The 24,948-nt window shown below is 39.7% G+C and overlaps 1 protein-coding gene across 1 annotated transcript in view; it reads right to left on the bottom strand.

Moving 5' to 3' along the window:
* The window catches only part of cacna1hb (calcium channel, voltage-dependent, T type, alpha 1H subunit b), a 77,690-nt gene extending 53,579 nt beyond the window's left edge, over positions 1-24,111 (bottom strand). Inside the window, exons 1-6 of the mRNA XM_051702265.1 lie at positions 24,004-24,111; positions 19,300-19,433; positions 16,543-16,640; positions 15,664-15,823; positions 1,931-2,243; positions 454-546 (exon numbers count right to left, since the gene is read on the bottom strand). Of these exons, the coding sequence (XP_051558225.1) occupies positions 454-546; positions 1,931-2,243; positions 15,664-15,823; positions 16,543-16,640; positions 19,300-19,433; positions 24,004-24,096 (891 nt within the window). The 5' untranslated portion in view covers positions 24,097-24,111. The remainder of the gene's footprint in view (positions 1-453; positions 547-1,930; positions 2,244-15,663; positions 15,824-16,542; positions 16,641-19,299; positions 19,434-24,003) is intronic.
* Positions 24,112-24,948: the final 837 nt, after the last annotated feature.

Below are 24,948 nucleotides of genomic sequence, written 5' to 3'. Positions count from 1 at the left end.
CTCAGAAGCAGAGGCAACTGAGACTTGTCCTCTGCCACCCTGATTGAGGTGAGTAACCGCGCCACCACGAGGACCTACTAAGTAGTGGGAATTGGGCATTCAAAATTGGGAGAAAAGGGAATCAAAAATAAAATAAATAAATAAAAAAGAAAGATTTAATTCCTTATGCACAATATGACCCTTTAAAAGGACTGTTAAAGGCAACTCCAAAATACCTATTTTTACTAGAAAGAAAAAGTAGTCCATTCGTGCTTCATCAGCAGATCAACAAATTAATCATGTGCACTCAAAGACCTTGATCTTTCTTCAGACATTTTATCAATAAAACCTTGACTTGTGTGGCTCCCTGATTGATGGACATATCCATGCAACTAGTGCAAGTCAAGAAAATGTTATTCAATAAGAGGCTAACCGAGAGTATGATAATCAGATAATATATTAATATGGACTTACAATGATAAGAAAGATGAAATAGATGAAGTTGTAAAAGGAATGTGCATCCATGACATAGTACATAATATCCACCCATCCCTCCAAGGTGATAACCTGAAGAGAAAACAGGAACAGGATCATAAAGGTTTTACACGTTAGCTTGATACCGTCATTCTTATAATTTCTATGAAGTGCAAACAAATGAAGGACATCTTAAAGGGATAGGTCACCCAAAAATGTTTAAATCCCTTCATCATTTACTCACCCTCATGTCGTTCCAAATCTGAATGAATTTCTTTATTCTGTGGAACACAAAAGGAAAAACATACAGGCCACTTCTTTTCCATTTAATTCAAATGAATGGGAACTTAAGCTGTCTAGCTCCAAAATGACAAAAATGCACAAAAAATGTAGTCCATACGACCTGTGCATTATATTCCTCTATAGTCTAAAGCCTCCCAGTAGTTGTTTGTGCCGAAAAGACAGAAATATAAGTGTAATTAAATGAAAATCTCACTCTCCAACATCAGAATCCATTTAAATATGACGCCTTTACATGCAACATGCTACTTGACATTGACATCAAATAAACATGATCACTCGTCACTGACGTAAAAAAACACAAAATTACACAAAATTACACAACAGGTTTAATGGCACCATATCTGATTTTAAAGCTACAGAGGAGGACAAGATTTTCAGTGAAAAACAACTTAAATTTCAGCCATATATGGACAACTTTCATGGTGCTTTTTGTCTTTTTTGGAGCTTGTAAGCCCATGATCAACATTCACTTTCATTCTGCTAAACATCTCCTTTTGTGTTCCAAGAAAAGAAAGAAAGTCAAACGGTTTGGAAAAACATGAGGGTAAGTAAAAGATTACACAATTGTCATTTTTTGTAAACTATCCCTTTAATGTCACATAAAAAGCTTAATAGCACCCAACCTAAAACATCTATGAATTGCAGATAAATGAAGGACATCTTAACGTTCACCGCTTGCAAAAAACTAGGTTGTGATACTCTAAGAAATGATAAATGTCATGCTGTGGTCAACAGAATTACTCAAACCTGATAAATGTCCTTGCTCATTCCCAATCAGATTACTCTGGAATATGATAAATGTTGTAGCCTCTACAAATTGAATTAGAATGGAACATGATAAAACTTGATTTCCTAGGACAGGTAAGCTGGTTATTGATGTAAGGGATTCACTCTCACTGTAGCCCCTGGCAACCATTCACTTAATTTTCCAACTCTGAAAGTAAGTGTCTCTCTGCGCCAAAAGGGATTTGTGAGGATACAAAATCTCACCAGTCTGCCAAACTGAATATATATATACTCAGCAAAAATCCTAATGAACAACTTAAAGTGGATCTCTACTACAAATCGAAGAATTTATAAATAAGAATTCTTGACCTGACTTACTTAAATATCGATGACTATGCATGTTGTTTGCAATTTGCTCAGTAATCCTTTTGACAACACTCAAACACACCTGAAATATAGCAATCCATGCATATCCAATGTTGTCAAAGTTGATAGCCCCATTATGTGGATTGTGTTCACTTGCTTTGCAGTTATTATAATACATGTTCCAGTTCACACATCCATGATGAGGTGGTGCTTTGAAAACATGATCAGTGTTATTATCAACTGTAAGTTCACAATAAACCCCTCCCACTCTGCGCTTCGGGATATTGGAGCAGTGCAGCATTCCATTCTCCCGAGCGGTGGAGCATATGAAGGGGATGTCGTCAGATTCTTCTGATTTGTAGTATTCACTCAGAGACTCTGTGACATTATACAGCCTATAGAGAGAGCAAAGGGGGTTAGTGCAGAACGCTTCGAGATGTATAACACTATTAAATCAGCTTATTTGGGTATGATACATTATTTCAATTGGATAGTAGTCAAGGTGCACAGGGTTACAAATATGTGGGAAGCATGTGCACAAAGTTTTTCTTCCTAAAGTCAAAACTTTTTTCATAAAAATCATTAAACCGATCATCTAAAGGTTCAAGACAATTTAACCAGTTTTTCACATTATAACGTCATCATTGTCGTCAACAGCAATAGATAATAGATATCCATGCTACACAGGACATAATAAAGACACAATAAAAAGTCTGAGCCAGTAAAAGTTTTAAGAGTTTAAGTGAGTACTTTTAGAGGGACTGGATCCAAACCATAAAAAGTTGTCTGTCTGTCTAGTGTTGTATTCTTTGAGATAAAATAATCCCCTCTTTTGAGGCACGTAAATTTTGCCCTGCGGGTCATCTGTTTTTGTGAGCACTTGTACTGAATATATGACAGACAGATACAGCAGATAGTATCTGTTGCAGCTTAGTAAAATTTGGTAGAAATGAAAGCTAATTCACCTATAAACTTATGTCTTTAATTACATCAGTGTTCACACTAAAATGTTTGGAGGATTGCAAGATGAGGGGATGGAGGGCATAGCCTGATTTTAATCAGTTTATTTAGATTATCAAAATTCTTTGGGTCTCATTAAAAGAAACTAAAAAACCTTTACAAGAAAATATTTAAAGCTGAAGTGTGTATTTTTTCAATGATAAAATACTTTATCCTATCCCAGTTTAATATGTACAGTCAACTATAAGTATGCCATTTGTAGGTTGATTTCCCCAAAAAGTGCAAAACTTTGGCTCCAACATACAGTAGTCCCATGACAACTCGTGATATTTTGTACAATGGCGAAATCGTAAGATAACAGAATTTGAAATCGATACAATTCAGGCATCAAAAAGTTCACTAGTCTCTTATCCAACACTTTATTTAAAAAAGAAACATCTGTGAACAAATTTTGTGACTCAATCCATCAATATTTATGCAATACAAATGATGTACACTCACTGAGCACTTTATTAGGAACACCTGTACACCTACATATTCATGCGATTATCTCATCAGCCAATTGTGTGGTAGCAGTGTAATGCATAAAATCATGCAGATACGGGTCAGGAGCTTCAGTTAATGTTCACATCAACCATCAGAATGGGGAAAAAAATTGATCTCAGTGATTTAGACCGTGGCATAATTGTTAGTACCAGACGGGCTGGTTTGAGTATTTCTGTAACTGCTGATCTCCTGGGATTTTCATGCGCAACAGTCTCTAGAGTTTACTCAGAATTGTGCCAAAAACAAAAATCATCCAGTGAGCGTCAGTTCTGCAGACAGAAATGCCTTGTTGATGAGAGAGGTCAATGGAGAATGGCCAGACTGGTTCGAGCTGACAGAAAGGATTCGGTAACTCAGATAACCACTCTGTACAATTGTAGTGAGCAGAATAGCATCTCATAATGCACAACACATTGAACCTTGAGGCAGATGGGCTACAACAGCAGAAGACCACGTTGGGCACTTTATTAGGACTATAGTTTTCCTAATAAAGTGCTAAGTGAGTGTATGTCAATAACCTGTAATACACTTCCCTCATCTTGTTCCAAACCCCAATGTTTTCTTTCTTCTGTGGTTTGGGTTACGGGTTAAACTTCGTAAAAATCGTTAGAACACTCGTTCAAAACCCTGACGCTATCTTTCGTCCTTGATAAACAACAGTGATTTTTCTATTTAAACCATGGTTATGTTTAGGGTTCGGGTATGAGGTTAGACTTTATGGTTAGTTTTAGGTTTGGGTTAGGGGTTAAACTTAGGAAAAATTGTAACAACATTGTTTGTTTATTTTCCTCCATGGGAGCATACATTTTTGTATGAGCTACCTCATACGATTTCTCATGCTATTATTAAGACTTGGCATGAGACCAGGTTGGTGGCTCTGTGGTGCTATCAAAACATTGCTCTGTTTGCTTGAAAATCCTGACCAGCCCGAGAAAGCAACTTTGGCTCAACCAATGGCATGAGTTTTGGGCGGGGCTATCTGTTTGCCCAACCAATGGAAGATGGGGGGAGTGTTCGAAAACCTGTCTGAAAACAATATGTTTTGGAACAGTGTGTTATGTCTTTTCTAACTGATTGGACTTATGGTTTTTGAATAGTAGGTGATCAAAAATTCTATTTGGTGATATAGTGGAGCAAAATTTCTGCACACAAATGTAATAGAATTTGATTTTCTTAAATAGATAATTAGTAAGGATTTTTTAAATTATTTTTTTGGTTAAAAATAATTAAAATTAGAATAAAAAGCAGTGGACTCCCTTATGAGAGCGACAAACCATATGTGCAACAAAAATGGTCCAAAAATAATGAGTAGAGGTGCAAACAGCCAAATTTGCACATCCCATTGGGACTAACTAGGAAAGAAAGCCATTTCACACCTAAGATAGGTGTTATATGACTTCCAGTTTCTGTATTTGTCCAATTAATCAATGGTAGACATTGATTTAATACAAAAAAGTATTATTAAGACCTGAAAATATTGGTGACTTTAAAGGGACAGCGACCTAAAAAAATGAAAATTCTCTCATAATTTTCTCACCGTTGCACCTTTTTTTTTTTTTCATACAATGAAAATTAATAGTGACTGAGACTAACATAATGCCATTTTGTGTTCCACAGCAGAAAAAGTAGTAATATGGGTTTGGAACAACACAAGGGTAAGTAAATGATGACAGCATTTTCATTTTTTGGTGAACTATCCCTTTAATACTCAATAAAGGCTAATCTTTAGTTTCCTTTATGCAGTTTATGCAGATAGCAGCAAATGTGCATGGACTGGAGTGGATGTTTTTTGTGAGTGGTTTTTGACGGTCATGAACACAATAAATGTTGTATGCACAAGACAGCTGGATTTTTAAAAGGGCAGCATAATTTGACTGAGACAAGCGTTATTGTAACAGACGTTGCTTGGATAGTGCTGGGCTTTGGGGAGGGAATTGGAGAGCGCCAGCAATGCAGCTAAACTGGATCAAGGCTTCCACTACACTGGCTTCTGGAATGCACTACATCAGGGTGGACAGTTGTCAGGATGATTCACTGAAGCAGATTGCTTCAAAGATACTCATTATAGGACTCTTTACTTTGTACAGTGCATAAGATCAATGAGGCCCTTATGGCATCATATCATAATATGAGAATTGATATCTTGTGGCAGCATACACAAAACTAAATCAGCCATAGATTAATGCAACATTTAAACTTGAGATTGCTGTCATCTATAATCTGCTGAGATAAGAAAAATCCCTGTTGCATAAATTCCTTGTCTATGTTCCTCATTAAATGCAAATTCTGAGTTAAATACAATTTAAGCTTTGATAGAATTTGTGACATGCTGTCGATTACCACAGAAATGAATTTTGACTCATCCCCCAATTTGTAAAAACACAGGGAAAATGTGTGTATAGTAACACACTTAAGGCTGGTTTATACTTCTGCGCTGAACCTACGTCATAGGCTGCATCACTCTATGAGTAAACAGCCAAAATGCTAGTGTATTGAGAGAAAATACCTTAATATCTGAAATTATTATACATATCATAAATAAACAAAAGCAATGTAATTTGTGGATTCAAAAGTATTTACTAATTTATTGTAGCATTAAAAGAATAGTTCACCCAAAAACAAATATTCTCTTCTCATTTACCCTCATGCCTTCCCAGATGTATGACTTTCGTTCTTCTGCAGAACACAAATTAAGATTTTTAGAAGAAGATTTCTGCTCAGTAGGTCCATACAATGCAAGTGAATGGTGATCAGGCCTTTGAAGCTCAAAAAAGGAGATAAAAATCAGCAAATAATCCATGTGACTCCAGTGGTTAAATCCATATTTTCAGAAGTGATATGATAGGTGTGGGTGAGAAACAGATCAATATTTCAGTCCATTTTTGCTAGAATTTCTTCTACCTTCCCAGTAGGGGGTGTATGCATAAAGAATGTGAATCACCAAAAACACAAGAAGAAGAATGTGAAAGTGAAAGTGGAGATTGACTGGGCAGGGAGGAGAATTTAAAGTAAAAATGTACTAAAATATTGATCTGTTTCTCACCCACACCCATCAAATCGCTTCTGAAGAGTCGTATGGATTACTTTCTTGCTGACTTAAGTGATTTTTGGAGCTTCAAAATTTTGGCACCTATTCACTTGCATTGTATGGACCAAAAGAGCTGAGAAATGTTTTGCAAAAATCTTCATTTGTGTTCTACTAAAGAAAGAAAGTCATACACATCTGGGATGGCATAAGGGTGAGTAAATGATTAGAGAATTTTAATTTTTGGGTTAGGGCTGCAAATAATGATTATTTTGATAATCGATTAATCTAACAATTATTAGAATGATTATTTGGCTATTCGGGTGATTATTGTAATCATTAGCTCTTAACCAATTATTCAGCTTGTGCCCCGACTTAAAAGGTTGTATTAAACATGCTTACTAACAATAAAGGACAAAATCATCTTTTAAAAATACCTCTAAATGACATTCACTGAATTAAAGGGAAAAAAACTTTTTAATCAGTTTAATTCAGTAAAGAAATTTACAGCAAAAAATCCTATTGTTATCAAGTGTTTTTGTCTTGTTTTCCATCTAAAACTGTCTAAAAATCCTTAAAACAAGATACATTTACTTGAGATGCAACATACGATATTTAGACTTGCTTTAAGAGAATGTATCTTAAATATAAGTGTATTTTCTATATAAGTGTATTTTGTATATAATGTATTTTTTCACTTGGTTATACTTCTGCGAGTGCAGTAAAGACAAAATATACTTATATTCAAGATCTATTCTCTAAAAGCAAGTCTAAATATCTTGTATGCTGCTTCTCAGGTGAATACATCTTTTTTTAAAGGATTTTGAGATATTTTAAAATATTTGTATTTTTAATATTATTTCAACATTCTCAGGTAAAAAATGTGTTCTTCTGCAGTATAGCTGCTAAAGAAAATGTACATTGTTTTAAAGGAGTTTTAGATATTTATATCGGAAAACAAGCCAAAATAAAAACAAATCAAAATCATATTTTGTTGCAGTGAATAATGAGGCGAAGACTACCCTCTCTCACCTTTCTGTTCACTTCAACCCATCTTTAATTCACAAAAAAAAACAAAAAAAAACTTTTATTAATAAAGTTGCGTAATGCTAATTTTCGTCACGATAAGAAATGCACAGTGACATATATTATGATTCAAAAAGTCGCAAGCCATCACGTTATAATCTAGCTGCATTAAGCGTGCACGCTCGAGGGGATGAGCGTCCCCGCAACAGAGTGTACATCAGCCGGGTGCAGTTTCAATCTCTCCCCCTTAGATCGGGACATTCGCGCAACTCATAGTAGAGGCGCTGACCGCACAGAGAAATACCCGTTTCGGAGTTTGTAGTTATTTCCATGATCTGTTTCCATATTGTTTTAACTTTAATAAAGCTATACATTTAACTGCATTTAAGATGTAATGCCAGGGTGTTTCCTTTAAAGACGCTCGATGCACAAGTTTTGCTTCAGTGGAGTGGCAGCTCCAGCTCCACTTATTCCACAACGAGAGTGCTTCTGTATTTACTTATTTTGTATTTTTGCATTATAATTACCTCATACTTTGCGATCTACATCACCTGAAGCTGTTTGGAAGGTTTGGAGTGCATCTGGATGTGTAATTCTTCTCCTCAGTCAGGCGTGAGCTGCAGTGCTGCCCTCGCGCATTATCATTAGAATTTAATATGTTCTCAAGTTACGTTAAATGAGATCAAATGACTATTTGACAATGAAAATTTTTGTAGACAGTTTTTTTTGTCAACATTGTCGAGAACGACGACTAATTGTTTCAGCCCTATTTTGGGTGAACTATTCCTTTAAAAAACTAGTTCATCAAAGTATGTAGTTTTTAGGTACATATTTTTCATTATACATATCACTTCTGAAAGTGAAAGTGGAGATTTATAGTAAAAAAATTATTTAAATATTGATCTGTTTCTCACACAAGAATCTTAAGACATATTAAACCTCTGGAGTCATATGGATTAGTTTTATGCTACCTCTGGTCACCATTCACTTGCATTGAAAAAACCTACAGAGCTGAGATATTCTCCTAAAAATCTTTGTTTGTGTTCAGCAGAAGAAAGAAAGTCATACACATCTGGGATGACATGAGGGCGAGTAAATGATGAGAGAATTTTCATTTTTCGGTGAACCATCCTTTTAAAATAATTTTAGAGAAAATGCGACGCTACCTCAGATATCTTTTTATCATCCTGGGAGATCGTCTCTGGTTACAAAGCGGACCAATCACAGCTTTTGTGGTCTGCGTTGACATGACACGTGGTTATATTTTTGGAGAGATGCAATGCTGTAAACACTGTAGCTATGTGGAGCCAATGGCATAGGTTTGACGCAGAAGTATAAATCGTACTTTACAATGGAAGATTGGAGGTAAGTGTACAGAGCAGCGAATAAACAATTAAATATGCAACTGTCACACTGTTTCAACCATATAACGGTAACACTTTACAGCAAGGGCGTAGGTTTGGTTTGAAAGTTGGTAGGGACATATAGTAAGGATAATATTAAAGATTTTTGGTATTTAAGTCTGGTAATATAGGCAAAATAACATTATTACCTTATGTAAAAAGTCTAGTTTGTTCAATTATATTAATTTCTTATTTCTCTGCCCCACAGTAATAAATATTAGCCTATTTTTTTAAGAACTTCTACAAACAAATTAAGAACTGACTACAAGGGCTTCACGATTAGGAGTTAAAATGTGAATTCTTTTTTTTTTTTTCAGTTAACATTTTTATTTATTCATAGACTTAACACAAAGAAAAAAAACACAATATCTATTTATAATGAATCACATTTAACATTAAACCCCCACTATCACCCCTCCCCCTTGCAATCACCCACCCCAACCTGACCCCCAACAAACACCCCTGTGGTCCCAATAGGAATACACACACACACACACACACACACACACACAAAATATAATAAGCATGTATAATTAAAACTAAACTACTCTCTCCAACACCCCTCCCTGAGAGTCTCCCAAAAACACTAAATAGTTGCCCCATTTCCTATCAAACAAATACTTAACACCCATCCTTCTGCTTGATCCCTACTCGAAAGCAGCCACCCTCCCCATCTCCGCACACCACTCTGGGAATGAGGGCGCTCTATCAGACTTCCATCCCCTTAAAATAACCTGCCTATCAATCATAACACTGGTCAAAACCAATTTTTTTTGGTATTTATCCCCCAAATTTATGACCGCCCCATCTCCCAAAATACAGAGTCTGGGGCAAAACGAAATTTGAGTGCCCAACACATCACACACAAAACTCTGTACCTTCAACCAAACTTCTTGGATCTTACCACACCCCCAAAAACATGGGTTGTGTCTCCATCTTCTGATTGGCATCGCCAGCAGGTGGGGGTGTCTTTAAGACCAAGCCTATACAATCTAGAGGGGGTCCAATAGAATCTATGTAAAATCTTAAATTGCATAAGGCACACCCTTGCATCTCTAGATGCAGACTTGACATTTTTTAGAATCCTAGCCCACACTCCCTCCTCCAATATCAAGTTTAAATCTTTCTCCAATAATCGCTTGATAGAAGTTAAAGCTCCATCCCCCAGACTCTGAATTAGCAGAGAGTAATACACTGATGCCTCATGACCTTTTCCAAAAGCAGTAATCACCTCTCCCAGAGTATCTGCCGCTTTAGGGTGGTGTGTGCTACTCCCAAAAACAATAGAGGGCAGGTGGCACAGCTGTAAATATCTATAGAACTGAGATCTGGGAATCCCAAAATGTTGAACCAAATTTTCAAAAGATCTCAACACCCCACTCTCATATAGGTCACTGAGTGTAGTAATCCCCCTCACAATCCACTCTGACCAGCAGAAAGGGGACTTATTAATACATAATTTAGGGTTCAGCCATATGCTTGAGGCAACATTTAAATAAATGTCCGAATTAAACACTCTGGACACTTTTGTCCATACCAAGTGCAAATGCGAGATAACGGGGTGTAACTTAACTTCTCCAATTAGTTTGATTAAAAGGCTTTGCAATGGTGAAATAGGGGCAAGAACTTCCTGTTCAATACAAAACCAGGGAGGGGCTCTCTCAGGTGGAAGCGACCATTGAGCCAAATGTCTAAGACCGAATGCATAATAATAAAACAAAATCTTGGGTAGGCCTAGTCCACCTTTGTCAATCGGCCTATGCAGCTTACCGAAATGTAATCTGGGATGTTTACCATTCCAAATGAAGGACTTCGCTATGCTATCAAATTGCTTGAAATAAGAGAGGGGGACATCTACAGGGAGAGATTGAAGGTAGTTAAATTTTGGAATCAAATTCATTTTAATAACTTGAACCTTCCCAATCATAGATAAATGTAATGAAGCCCACCTGCCCACCTGCCCACATCCCTCAAAAACCTTTTCATTAAGTGGTCAAAATTAACTCTAACTAAATCAGACAAATTTGCTGGGAATAAAATGCCCAAATACTTAATACTTGTTTGGGCCACTGGAAGGCACCCAGCTGGAAAGCTGTTACTGGGCAGTATGCTGTCAGAGCCAAAGCTTCAGATTTAGACCAATTGACTCTGTATCCTGAGAATTTAGAGAAGGAATTAATAATTCTGTGGAGGCAAGGCATAGATCTAATAGGGTCAGGGACGAATAATAAAATATAACCCCTGGAAAATCATCTTCCCTTCTTATCACAACTGCTAATGGTTTCAGTGCAAGACAGAACAAAAATGGGGAAAGAGGGCAATCCTGCCGGGTGCCCCTATCCAGAGTAAAATATTCTGCAATTAATCCATTTGTTTGTACCACCGCTACCGGGTGTCTATAAAGTAACTTAATCCATCCAAAAAAAGTATTCCCAAACCCGTACATTTCCAAAATCTTAAAAAGATAATCCCATTCTATCATATCAAATGCCTTTTCGGCATCAAGTGAGATGGCTGCGACCTCAGTCTGATCATTCGCCACTGACCACATAATATTGATGAGACGCCTAATATTATCAGAAGAGCTGTGGCCCCGAATAAACCCCACCTGATCTATATGTATGTCATAACTTAATCGGTTAGCCAAAATTTTTGACAATAATGTTAACATCTAGCTGGATCAGGGAAATTGGACGATAACTCTTACACACTTGGATCTTTGTCTTTTTTAAGAATCAGACTGATCTGGGCTTGTGTCATGGTTGGCGGAAGCTTTCCATTCTTTAATGATTCCGTATACACTTCTAACAAAAGTGGGGCCAATTCTGTACCAAAAGATCTAAAAAAACTCAGTGGCAAAGCCATCTGGACCTGGAGCCTTGCCTGTAGACTAGGCCTTAATTACCTCACCAAGATCCTCCAAGGTTATCTCAGAATCAAGATAATTTTTTTGCTTAGTCGTCAGTTTAGGGAGTTCTAATGGTTCCACAAAATGTTTAATATCTTCATCAGTAGACGAAGATGCAGAACTATAGAGATCAAGATAGAATTCTTTAAAAGCATTATTAATATGATATTAATATCATTCTGTTATTCTAGGTATAAATTTCACCACCAGCAGAATTCACTGAGGGAATGGTAGAAAAAGACTCTCTCTGCTTTATATATCTAGCCAAAAGCTTCCCTGTTTTATCCCCCGAATCAAAGTAAGACTGTCTTGCCCTGAATAGCCAAAACTCCACCTTCCGCAACAAAATAGTATTATATCTGTATTTCAATCGGGTCAATTCTCTGAGGCCATCAAATGACATTCGGCACTTCAGCTCTGCCTTGGCACTTTTAATATTCTCTTCCAACTCAACAAGTTCTCGTGCTTTGGATTTTTTGATGAATGAGGCATACTGTATGATCCGACCCCTAAGAACCACCTTAAGTGCCTCCCAAGCCATGCCCACAGAGGATACTGAGGACCAGTTGGTCTCCATATAAACATTGATTTCAGCCTTTAACATTTGTTGGAAATCAAGATTTTGCAAAAGGGATACATTAAAGTGCCAACTATATGATTTCTTTTTCTTCATATGTGGCAACACCTCTAAACACACCAGGGTGTGATCTGAGACTAAGATGTTTCCAATTGAGCAATCAACTATATATAGTCCCTACCAGATGGGTACAAAAATCTCCAAATATCTGTAAGACCAAGATTTTTACACATCTTGTCAAGTGTCAATGTTGCTCTAGGGGCTTACACACTTTTGCTTCACTATGATCAAGAACTGAGTCCATCAATAGATTAAAGTCTCCTCCCAATATTATATCATGAGGGGTGCCAGCAACTTGCAACATCCCTTCAAGATCGATAAAAAAGCCACGATCATCAGTGTTTGAGAGACTTTGCCCCTGAATTTCTACTAAACATTAATGACTCCTAATTTATCTTTACTCTGTTTGAGACATTTGAATTGTAGATGTTTACTTATCAATGTAATGACTCCCCTGCTCTTACTTGAGTCAGCACTAAAGAAAACATGTCCACCCCATATCCTCCCAAAATGTTCAGCTTCCTGCGGGGAAAGATGCATTTCTTGAATAAACACTATCATATTTCTTTCGTTTAAGAAAACAAATAACCTTCCGTCTTTTTATGGGGTGCCCCAACCCATTCACATTCCATATAGAGAGAGACAATCCACTCATATTAACATTTGACATATGAGAAAAAAATAGATTGTGTGTCAAAAATACAATTATAAAGACCACATTCCAACATTAGTGCAACAGTCAAACCACGAACCAAACAAACAGAAAAAAGAAAAACGTGTGCATTAACCCCGCGCACGACGGTGCCAACCGGCATCCATCCCTCTAAACTCAAACAGTCCATGTTCGCCTACGAGAGCCCCGCGACAATTTTGCCGTCGGATTGCTCAAGTCCGGTGATTCTATACAAATTTTGTGAGACAGAATTACATAACAGAAGAAAATCTATGAAACAAACTCCAGCCAACAGGCAGAATAAACACAAAGAATGTGTAGATTCATCCACATAACTGTCCCGAAGGTGTGTTCCTCACCAAAACAAACTCCAGCCTCTAGCAGAACCAACACACACACACACAAAAAAAAGTTCCGTTTCCTCGGACAGTCAAACGAATGTTCAATGAGCCAGCTGTTTCATGAGTGCAGCAGATGACTTAATCATTCCAATATAATACAAAAAAATATTCCACAAAACAAACTCCAGCCAATAGGAGGCATGAGCACAAAGAACATATAGATTCATCCACAACTATCCCGAAGGAGTGCTATTCCACAAAACAAACTCCAGCCGCTAGGAGGAACCAGCACAAAAAGAAACAAAAAAGGCGCCCAGCTTCTTCGGATGGTCAAGTGAATTTTCCGAGCCGGAACCCTGTGAGCTCGCTCGATTTCCAGCTTATGGCCTGTTATGTCGAGCAGACTTGGGAAGAGCTCGTCTAGGAATTTCACCATATCTCAGCCTTCCTCGTTCTCAGGAATTCCAACAATTTGGACGTTGTTTTGCCGATTACAATTCTCAAGGTCTTCCAACTTTTCCCAAATGTGTTCCAAGTCTGTCTTGGTCGCTAGTGGGTTAGCAACTAATTCCCTCTCCGATGACTCCAGATAATTGATCCATTTCTCGACGTCCCCCATTCTTGTAACCAACTCAGAGAACTTAATCTCCATGGCAGTGATTGATCGACATATTACAGCAGGATCCTATAAGTCAGCAACAACCTTCGCCAGTATCGCCAACATGCTCGACAGTTGATGCTGAATCTCTCCCCCGCACCGTCCAAACTGAGTCTCCGGTCTGTGGCCTTGTCAGGGGTATCAGCTTGAGCACGAAAGTGTCTTTTAATGTCTCCAGAGCCCAAGGATTTTAAATTCTTTGACATATTGACTTCATAGAACAGTGTGTATCGAATCTCACCAGTTTATGACACAAAAAGTATTAAAAACTAGCAAAAAGCGCAGAGCTCGCCATTCACACATCCGACCCTCGCATGGTGCCACGCGATTCCGATTATACTGGCATCTTAAAATCCTGCCTCTCAGTCACAACTTCAAATTTCATATTTGTCTTCCATGTCCTCCATTGGGCTGCATACAAAACTCAAGACATTTTTGACCTAGACATGAAAACATTTGTACACGAAAAGTATGCTTGTTTAAATCTATTAATTTCATAGGTCATTAAATACCAATGGAAATCCACCTGTGCAATCTCCAGAAAATGTTTTTTTAAAAATCTTATGCTAACATTATTTTACGCAATATTTAACATGAACTAATACTGTACAATACTTTTACAGCATTTATTAATCTTGGTTAAATTTTATTTTTTACATATACATGTACTTACAGTATATATTGTATTTTTAACATTAGTTATATAACATTAGTTATTGCATTATGAACTAACTTGAACTAACAATGAGCAACAGTATATTTTAAAATTAACATTAAACACGATTAATAAATGCTGTAAAAAATGCTTTATTGCTCATTGTTAGTTCATTATTAGATACCTAATGCATTAACTATTGTTATATGTATAGAACCTTATTGTGAAGTGTTACCTATAAAACATTACATATCCAAAGTTACAGTTTATCCAATCTTTCAACTCATGTCATGATTATGTACAGTAAATTCAGTAAACCCCCAGATTTGTTTTACATCATATCTGCACAAGGACACCAGAATGAGATGTGACATACAGAAATTATTCGTAAAGCACTTTTTACATGCAGCAAACTCAACCCACAAGATTTACATTTGCAACATTAAACCAGAAGTCCACCCATTTAGAAAAGTAGTTCCACTTCAGAAAGGACAATTTAGACAACTTAACAGCTAAAATATAGAATATGTGCTTCCGGACAAATCTATGTAAACAAAAATACAAGCTTCACATTTGAGCTTTAAACCCTTTGGTACGATTGCCCCATAGGCTTCCATTGTAAGTGCATTACTGTACACATTTTCCCTTTGTTTTTACAAACTGAAGGACAGAGCTGAAACTATATTCTGTGGTTATAAAGCTTAACATGTATTTAACCTGGAATATTCCGTTAAAATTTGTACAATGTTCTTAAAATCCCAGAGAACTCATCACGCTACAAAACTCTTTCTGAACAATGTAAAGCTATAACTGAAGTTTTATATTAAACAAACCATTTCCACAGAAATACATATGCATGTGATTTCAGATAATTTATTGTTGCAACATCATTATCAGCATCCATGTAGCAGAAATTTAGCAAAATGTGCAGTTTGTGTGGATATTGATTGGCTTGCATAAAAAAGCCCCAGTTTTGCACTTACATTCTGACATTGTTGTCCAAAAAGCATCGATTCCGAAGAAGCCCTGCCCACAGCTGGACGCCAACAATCCCAAAGATGAAGAACACAAAGAAACAAAGCAGCAAAACGTTTCCCAGCATCGGTAAAGTATCCAACAGCAAAGTCACCAGGATACGCATACCTACAAGATACAGATACACAATGTCACAAACACACACATTTAAAAACACATGCAATGCAGAATCGAAGTCATAAAGGGACATACTGTACCTTAGACTTTTATTGTTTTACATACACACACACACACAAACACACACACACACACACACACATATTTGCAATGCTTTGACTAATGGTCGGTGGTTTGAAAATAATCTAATTGGAAACTTAACAGCCACAGGGTCTCACTTCTCACTGACTCCAAAATCTGTTACTGCTTTGCTGCGCGCAGACACTCAAAAGTATTTTGTATGTGTTGACAAAGGGAGTGAGTGTCCGTGCATGTCAACAGCTTACCGTCTTGCCCTAAATTATACAAAACAGACTCTAACTTATACTGTTGGACCCAATGCATGACTGTAACATAAACCAGCACCTCTCTAAAGGCTGATTGTGTGTGTGTGTGTGTGTGTGTGTGTGTGTGTGTGTGTGTTTCAGTGTGTTTTGTGCTTCATCAAGTATGAGATGTTGGACAAAATATGTGTTGACACTAAACTGCAACAATCAGCGTCAGTGGCAATGTTAATACATCATGAGCCTTGTATAGTCTTTGTGTGTGTGTAAATCTATAAATACAACAGGAACATCTTTTTTCAGCCCTAGTCCAAATCACTTGCTTCAAATCAATAGCTGGGCTGTAAAAGATGGAGGGAGAAACGAAGTAAAAAAAGCAGTACTCACTGGGAACTCTGTTGATGGCTCGTAAAGGTCGGAGAACCCGTACAATTCTGATGGCTGAGAAACTAACGTTATGGCCATCTAAAGAATACTCCAACATCCTGAAAAAAAAATGAACAACGTGATTAGGGCTGAGCAATATACTTTAAAAAAAATTATCTTGATGTTTTTTTACTGCCTTCTGATTATGTTGAATATATACAGTATCTTGATCAGGGTCCAAAATTAACATTTTAACCCACCAGCCAAGGTGGCTGGTAGATGAAAATATTTACCTGCCAGTTAGATTTCTTAACCGGCCATTTTTGCATTTTAAAAGTGAACTCAACAGACATGAGAGACAAATAAACAATACTGTAAGCATGTTTAAAAGTGAACTGCTTTTTTAAAGAATTGTATTGTTTTATTATTTATGAAATATTTAATTGGCAAATAGTCCATTTAGAATTATTTTTCAGATTATTCATAACATTTGTATTTTAAACTACATGTTGTCATATGAACGACTAGTACGTAATTCTCATGAGGCTCATGAGCCTCAAGTACAATTAACACAGAAACAGATCTTGGTTTATTTGGAGTGAGTTAATTCAGTCAGCTCCAACTGATTCATAAGTCTTTTTGATTCACTAAAGAGCCGGCTCATAGATTTACTGCTAACTGGGAATGCCCTCATAATATTTTTTGGGGAAAATGAGTACCGATACTTCCTTTTCGGTGCTCGCCTATACTGATACCTGTTTTTTTGTTAAATTTTTTTCTGAAATCCATAGCAACAGTTTATTTCAATTTTATCATCAAAATTGTGTCTAAATAAATGAATATAATTAAAACTTTAATCAAATGAAAATAGAACAATTAATTTAAAACATAATATTGTATTATTTTTATCAAATGAGGTGGTTTTATTCAGAACCTCACTGCACAATCCAAAATACAGCATTGGAGTTATTTTTGTCAAATAAAGTGCTGCATAACAGAGCATCACAGGTGTGAGACATTGCTTCAATATTATACAATTACTATTGATTTATTATTATTATTAGTAGTAGTAGTATTACAGTGAATATTACTTAATTATACAGTAGTGATATAATTCTGTGGTTATTTTTTCCATTTAAATCGAGCTTTTATTTGAAAGCTCTTTCCGTTTTTGTGTGTTTAAACGGATGTTTTCACCTCCGGAAAAGCCAGTCGCTACGTAACTCAAAGTGATTATTAAACTGCAAACAGCTATTATTTAATGAAATATATATGAAGTCTGTATGAAGCGAATTAGCGCTCCACTCACGGTAATCTGCTACAAACAGAGCATGCAAGTGTGAGCCAAGGAGCTCGTAAGAACAGCCGGCTTCAACACAACATCGGCTCCACACATACAAGTACATGAGCGCAGTATCCCTACTGCTAACTGAGACTTTCCATGTAAAGACCTGCACCTTACTGACTGAAGACCTACGGAACCCCTTTGATGACAAAACTAGAACATGTTACATTATTTTACAAGCTGACACAAACTGACAAAAGGGGACTCTCCTCAACAACCACCAGTGTGCAGCATCCACCTGGATGATGCGACGGCAGCCATAGTGTGCCAGTATACTCACCACACACCAGCTATTGGTGGAGAGGAGAGAGTAGAGTTATAGAGCCAATTAATGGATGGGGATTATTAGGAGGCCATGATTGAGAAGGGCCAATGGGGGGAATTTGGCCAGGACACTGGGGTTACACCTCTACTCTTTACAAGAAGTGCCTTGGGATTTATAATGACCACAGAGAGTCAGAACCTCAGTTTAAATGTCTCATCCAATGGACAGTGCTTTTTTACAGCATAGTGTACCAATCACTATACTGGGGAATTAAGACCCACACAGACCCTGCTGGCCTCCCTAATACCTCTTCCAGCAGCAACCTTAGTTTTCCCCAAGAGGTCTCCCATCCAGGTCCCTGACCCTGCTTAACATCAGTGGGCAACTGGTCTTGAGCTACAGGGTGATATGGCTGCTGGCCATATCACCCTGTAGGGGTCATAAAATTAGTCTAATGACATATTCTTTAGGAATCTTATGGGCAAATAAAAAGCGCATGAAAATCATTGGAATATTCATAATGCTAATTTTGTAATGCAAATATCATTACACATGTATTGTGAATATTCAATATATCACCCAGCGTTTGACAACATTAAAAAAACATCCAAAACACAATTGGTGGCCAGCCATTCTGGTCTTTACAGCAGAGTAGTGCCTTAGAAATGTGTTGCTTTTGTCAGAAATAATGACTAACTTGTAACTTTCTTACTCACACAAGAAAACATTAGTATTTTAATGAGTTTTAATGAGTGATCAAACTGCACTTCAGCTTTAGTTGCAAAACTTGGGCAGAGGAAAAGTAGAATTTACTGTGTCAGCAAGAGAGAGAGCAAACAATGAGAGAGACAAGATACAGACAGACAGAGAGACAGACAGGGAGATTATTGCCTGGTGGTAATTGCCATTCATGAGCTTAGCCGTGACACATTGACTTGACATTAGAACTAGACCTGACATTAAAACTGGATCTGACATTAAACAAACACACATGCGCACGCACGCACACACACACGCACGCACACACACACACACATTGTAGCACTTAAGAGTTTAATGACTCATCGAATTCTAGGAATCACACACACACACACACACACACACACTAATCGTTGACTTTTTAGATCTTTTGAGCATGGTGTTAGCAGATTTGTGATTGGTCACTCACCCAGCCATGACAATGAAGAGGTCAAGGCGGTTCCAGGTGTCACCAAGGTAGCATTTTGGTCCAAACACCCCTAAGGCTACCATTTTAACCACCATCTCCACAGCAAAGAATGCAAAAATGAAGTCATCAAATGCCTGTGGAGAGAAGCACAGGGTGCTGATTATAAAGGTGAATCTCACAAAAAAAAAAAAAAAAAAACATCTGTCAATAAATATCCAGGTCATATTTCAGTCCAAAATATAAGAAAAAAGTAATTATATTTAGCGTAAAGAAAAAGAAGCCTTTTTAGGACCATTAATTTATTGCATTATGACATTATTTTCATGACAGTTAAGTACCTCCTCCAGTACTCATCAGCCTATTAAAAAATAATCCTGGCAAAACTATGATTTAAACAAATAATTTAAATTAGATTTATTTTATAAATTAAATACTCTTGGAGGAAAATATGATATTTATTAATGAGATTCTTTCATACAGTGTGTAGTTAAATTAAGGTTCTTCAGTGGTACTTTGCATCCACTAAAAATTTTTTTTATATTACATTAAAGGTTCTTCAGATCAGCATATTGGTTTCTAGTTCCCCTTCTGTCACTCACTCGACATTGTGTCGATGAAGTGACACTAGGGGTTGCTCCTGGGAGCCCCAGACATCTCTGATCTTTGAGAAAAGGCCAATGAGAATTGGCGAGTGGAATTTGCATGCCACTCCCCCGGACATACGGGTATTAAAGGAGCTGGAATGCAACCACTCATTCAGATTTCTTCTTCGGAGCCGAGTGGTTGTGTTCATTCAAGCTGAACTACTACTGGTCCACTCATCTCTCTTGCTCTCACGAGCTGTTGGTCTTACAGCGCATTACTGCGGTTCTCCCCCTCTTGCACCGGCGTTGTGCAGAGTACATCCCTGGGCGCTTCAACAGCGAGAAAAAAAAAAAAAAAAAAGAGTATATTTTCTCTCTAAAAAAGAATATTTCCAACTAAAAGAGTGGCACTCACGAAAGCGTCTTTTTCAAGATGCCTTTCCGTTTGTGTATCCTTCTTGGTTGCTGTCGCTATCTCTCCACTTCTGACGGCCACGATCGCTGTATCTCATGTTTGGGTGCTTCCCACGTGGAGACATCGTTCGTGGATGGTTCATGTCCTCATTGCGAGAACATGACCATGGCTAAGCTGCGGTTGCGGCTTTCTTGTGTCAGAAAGAAAGCCACCCCAGCGGCTCCCCGTCTCGGTCGTGCCTCACAAACGAGCGCGCGCAGTCGGTGCTGAACTGAGTATAATCAGACAGAAGATGTCGGTCCCACTGAAATCTTTTCAGAGGCTCCTGGGGCATATGGCATCCTCAGCAGCAGTCACACTGCTCGGGTTGATGCATATGAGACCGCTTCAGCACTGGCTCCGGACTTGAGTCGTGAGATGGGCATGGCGCCATGGCGTACACCGCGTGCTCATCATACAGGTCTGTCACCGTCTATTCAGCCCTTGGTCCGACCTAGTGTTCCTACGGACAGGACTTCCCCTAGGGCACGTCTCCAGGCACATCGTAGTTACGACGGACGCCTCCAAGCATGGCTGGGGCACCGTGTGCAACGGGCATGCAGCCGCTGACCCTTGGACTGGTCCACAACTGTGTTGGCACATCAACTACCTCAAGTTGCTGGCAGTATTGCTCGCCCTGCAGAGGCTTTTGCAGTTGATCCGGGGCAAGAACGTGTTGGTCCGGATGGACAACACGGCGACAGCTGCGTACATCAACCACCAAGGCGGTCTACGCTTTCATTGAATATCGCAACTCGCCCACCGTCTTCTCCTCTGGAGTCAGCAGCGGCTCAAGTCGCTGCGAGCCACTCATATCCCGGGCAACCTCAACAGCACAGCGGACGCGTTGTCGCAGCAAGTCACGCTCAGGGGAGAGTGGAGACTCCACGCTCAGGTGGTCCAGCTGATCTGGAGTTGATTCGGTCAAGCGCAGGTGGACCTGTTCGCTTCCTGGGAATCCTCCCACTGCCCGCTCTGGTATTCTCTGACCGAGGCTTCCCTCGGCACAGATACGTTGGCACACAGCTGGCCCCTGGGGCTGCGCAAGTATGCGTTTCCCCCAGTGAGCCTACTTGCACAGACATTGTGCAAGGTCAGGGAGGACAAGGAGCAGGTCATCCTATTGGCACCTTATTGGCCCACCCCAACTTGGTTCTCGGACCTCACGCTCCTCGCGACAGCTCCTCCCTGGCGAATTCCCCTGAGGAAGGACCTTCTTTCTCAGGGACGGGGCACCATCTGGCACCCGTGACCAGACCTCTGGAATCTCCATGTCTGGCCCTTGGACAAGACATGGAAGACTTAAGTGGCCTACCACCGGCAGTGGTAGACACGATCACTCAGGCCAGGGCTCCCTCGATGAGGCACCTGTATGACCTGAAGTGGCGTCTGTTCACTAAGTGGTGTTCTTCCCGACGCGAAGACCCCCAGAGATGCGCAATTGAATCAGTGCTTTCCTTTCTGTAGGAGAGGCTGGAGGGGCTGCTGTCTCCCTCCACCTTGAAGGTGTATGTAGCCGCTATATCGGCACATCACGATGCAGTTGACGGTAAGTATTTGGGGAAGCACAACTTGATCATCAGGTTCCTGAGAGGCACGAGGAGGTTAAACCCCCCCAGACCGCGACTTGTTCCCTCGTGGGACCTCTCCGTGGTCCTTCGGAGACTACGGGGAGCTCCATTTGAGCCCCTAGAGTCAGTAGAGTTAAAGGCGCTCTCTTTGAAGACTGCCCTCCTGATGGCGCTCACCTCCATCAAGAGGGTATGGGAACTGCAGGTGTTCTCTGTCAGCGAACTGTGCCTGGAGTTTGGCCCGGGTGACTCACACGTGATCCTGAGACCCCGACCGGGCTATGTGCCCAAGATTCCCATGACCCCATTCAGGGATCAGGTGGTGAACCTGCAAGCACTGCCCCAGGAGGAGGCAGACCCAGCCTTGGCGTTGCTGTGTCCGGTGCATGCTTTGCGGATCTACTTGGATCGCACGCAGCTTTAAAAGCTCCGAGCAGCTCTTTGTCTGCTTTGGGGGACAGCAGAAAGGAAGCGCTGTCTCGCCCATGACATATCACGCCCAGGACGTGCACCCACTCTACCAGGGGTGTAGCGGCCTCCTGGGCTCTGACCAATGGTGCCTCTCTAGCAGACATTTGTATAGCAGCGGAATGGGCAACACCTAACACCTTTGCGAGGTTCTACAACCTCCGGGTTGAGCTGGTTTCGTCCTGTGTTGTCAGGTTCAAACAGGTAAGTCTCGGGACAGCTGGCCGGGTGTACCACTTGCGCGTAGCGCCTTTCCCCTCCCTTGAGGTGAAGACGTGCGCACTTTCTCCCAGTCGTGTTCGCAAAAGTGTGGACCATGGACGTCCTTCCTCAATAGCCCTGTGGCTAGCCAGTTTTCTGAGAAACTCGCCGCCGTCCCAGTATGTGTGCTAATTAGGGCCTGTACTGGGGTAGGTGCTCCACATGCGCTGGTTACCCCAATGGTAGCCCCATGTAATATATTTTCCCCGTTGGTAAACCGCATCTTCCTTGGGCATATGCCCCTCTGCCCTGAGTCACCGTGTCTGTAGAAACACCTCCCCCCTCGGGTAGGACCTACCACAGGACCCTTCCACATGACGTGCTTCCGACTAGACTCGGTAAGACCATGTGATGTATTTCCACTTCAAAGCCCACCCCCCTCTGGGTGGGGTGTGGTCTCCACGGTGTCCTCCTCTTTGGTGGGACACCCCCCGACATGGACCTTATATGGCCCCCAGCTGAATGATTTTGTTCCTTTTGGGGAGAAAAAAAAGAGAAAAGGCCACGGCTGGGCTGGCCAGTCCTCATTTTTTGGTGCAGTCGACTTGTTCCTGAGGTGCAGGGGACCGTTTGACACCCACAAGAGCGTTGGGGGAGCCCGTCTCGCCCCGCTAGTCCACGTAACACAGGTCAGTAGTTGTGGCGTTTTGTATAGGGACCCCTAGTGTCACTTCATCGACATAACGTCGAGTGAGTGACAGAAGGAGAACGTCTCGGTTACTGTCGTAACCTCTGTTCCCTGATGGAGGGAATGAGACGTTGTGTCCCTCCTTCCACAACACCGAACTACCCGCTGAATGGGCCGGGACCTTGTCTCGGCTCCTCAGTGCAAAACCTGAATGCATTCCAGCTCCTTTTATACCCGTATGTCCAGGGGAGTGGCATGCAAATTCCACTCCCCTGGAAAGATCAGAGATGTCTGGGGCTCCCAGGAGCGACCCCAGTGTCACTTCATCGACACAACGTCTCGTTTCCTCCATCAGAGAATGGAGGTTACGACAGTAACCGAGATGATTTCTAGACCAGCATATAGATGGTTGTCTAGAACTGGAGAAAAAAGCTTCTTTGTGAAATTAAAATGGTTTTTCAATGGCATCAGGCTGGAAAACATTTATGGTTCTAATAAGAACCTTTATTTTTAGGAGTTCATGAATATATTTAATCACTACACTCAACCATCAAACTTCTCAAACTTTTGAATGCTTTCCAAGGCAGTCAAAAACACACTGAAATATAGAAGCTCAGCATTACCCAACCACAACAACAGATAAGTAAAATCAAAGAGTCACAGAGATTAAAGCGCATGCATCTATCATGTGTCTCTGTGTTATGCAAGTGTGTAAGTGTCTGTCTTTGTGTGTGTTACCTGCAGTATGCTGCACCTGTCAGAGTGGCACTCCAGGTCCTGGCAGGGCTGGAACATGCCGAGGGTGACACAGTTGAGCAGAATCACCAGCATGCTGACTCGCTCAAACCACGTATGGATCCAGTTAAGGCAAATACAATGCACAAGTTAAAAAGAAGAATCAAGGTGTTCATTCATTTATATTCAAAATGCTGTGCCTTGTCAGTGTTGAAACCTGATGCTTGGAAAGGGAGATTTATTTGTCTACTGTTTCTTCAAATATCAAACCATTAAAAATATTGACTCCACAAATGTAGGCATGCTCTTTGCAATCCTTCTTAATTTAGCAGAGGTTTTACACAAATTCTGTGTTTTTCTTATAAATGTCACACTTTCATTTACTAATTTTGAGGTCTGTCTCAATAGAAGAGTAGAGCAGATTAAAGTAGATTAGGGGTGAAGAGTAGTGTAGAATAGGGATTAACAAAGTACGTTAGAGTAGGGTAGAGATAAGTAGTGTAGAGTAGGAATGAATACAGTAGAGTAAAGTAGAAAAGGTTAGAAATGAGTAGAGTAGACTAGGGTATGGAAGAGAACAGTAATGTAGAGCAGAATAGTGAAGGGATGAATAGTGAGGCTAGGGATGAGTAAAGTACAGTACAGTAGGAATAAATAGAGTAGTGTAGAGTAGAGTAGGGATGAGAAGAGTAGTGTAGAGTAGAGAAGGGTAAGAATGAGCAGTATAGAGTAGAGTAAGTTAAGGATGAGTAATGTAGGGTACAGTAGAGAAGAGACTAGTAAAGTAGAGATGAGTAGAGTAGGAGCAGAGTAGGGATAGAGTGGAGTTGGGATGTGTATTGTAGAGTAGAGTATTGTAGAGTATAGAAGAGTAGAGCAGAATAGGGATGAATAGATTAAAGTTGTGTAGTGTGGGGATGAGTAGAATTGAGTAGGGATGAATAGTGT

This window comes from Myxocyprinus asiaticus, chromosome 7 (genome assembly GCF_019703515.2).
Source record: "Myxocyprinus asiaticus isolate MX2 ecotype Aquarium Trade chromosome 7, UBuf_Myxa_2, whole genome shotgun sequence".
Taxonomy (NCBI): Eukaryota; Metazoa; Chordata; class Actinopteri; order Cypriniformes; family Catostomidae; genus Myxocyprinus; species Myxocyprinus asiaticus.
Note: the sequence above shows the minus strand (reverse complement) of the source record. Positions and strands in the feature narration are given on the sequence as shown.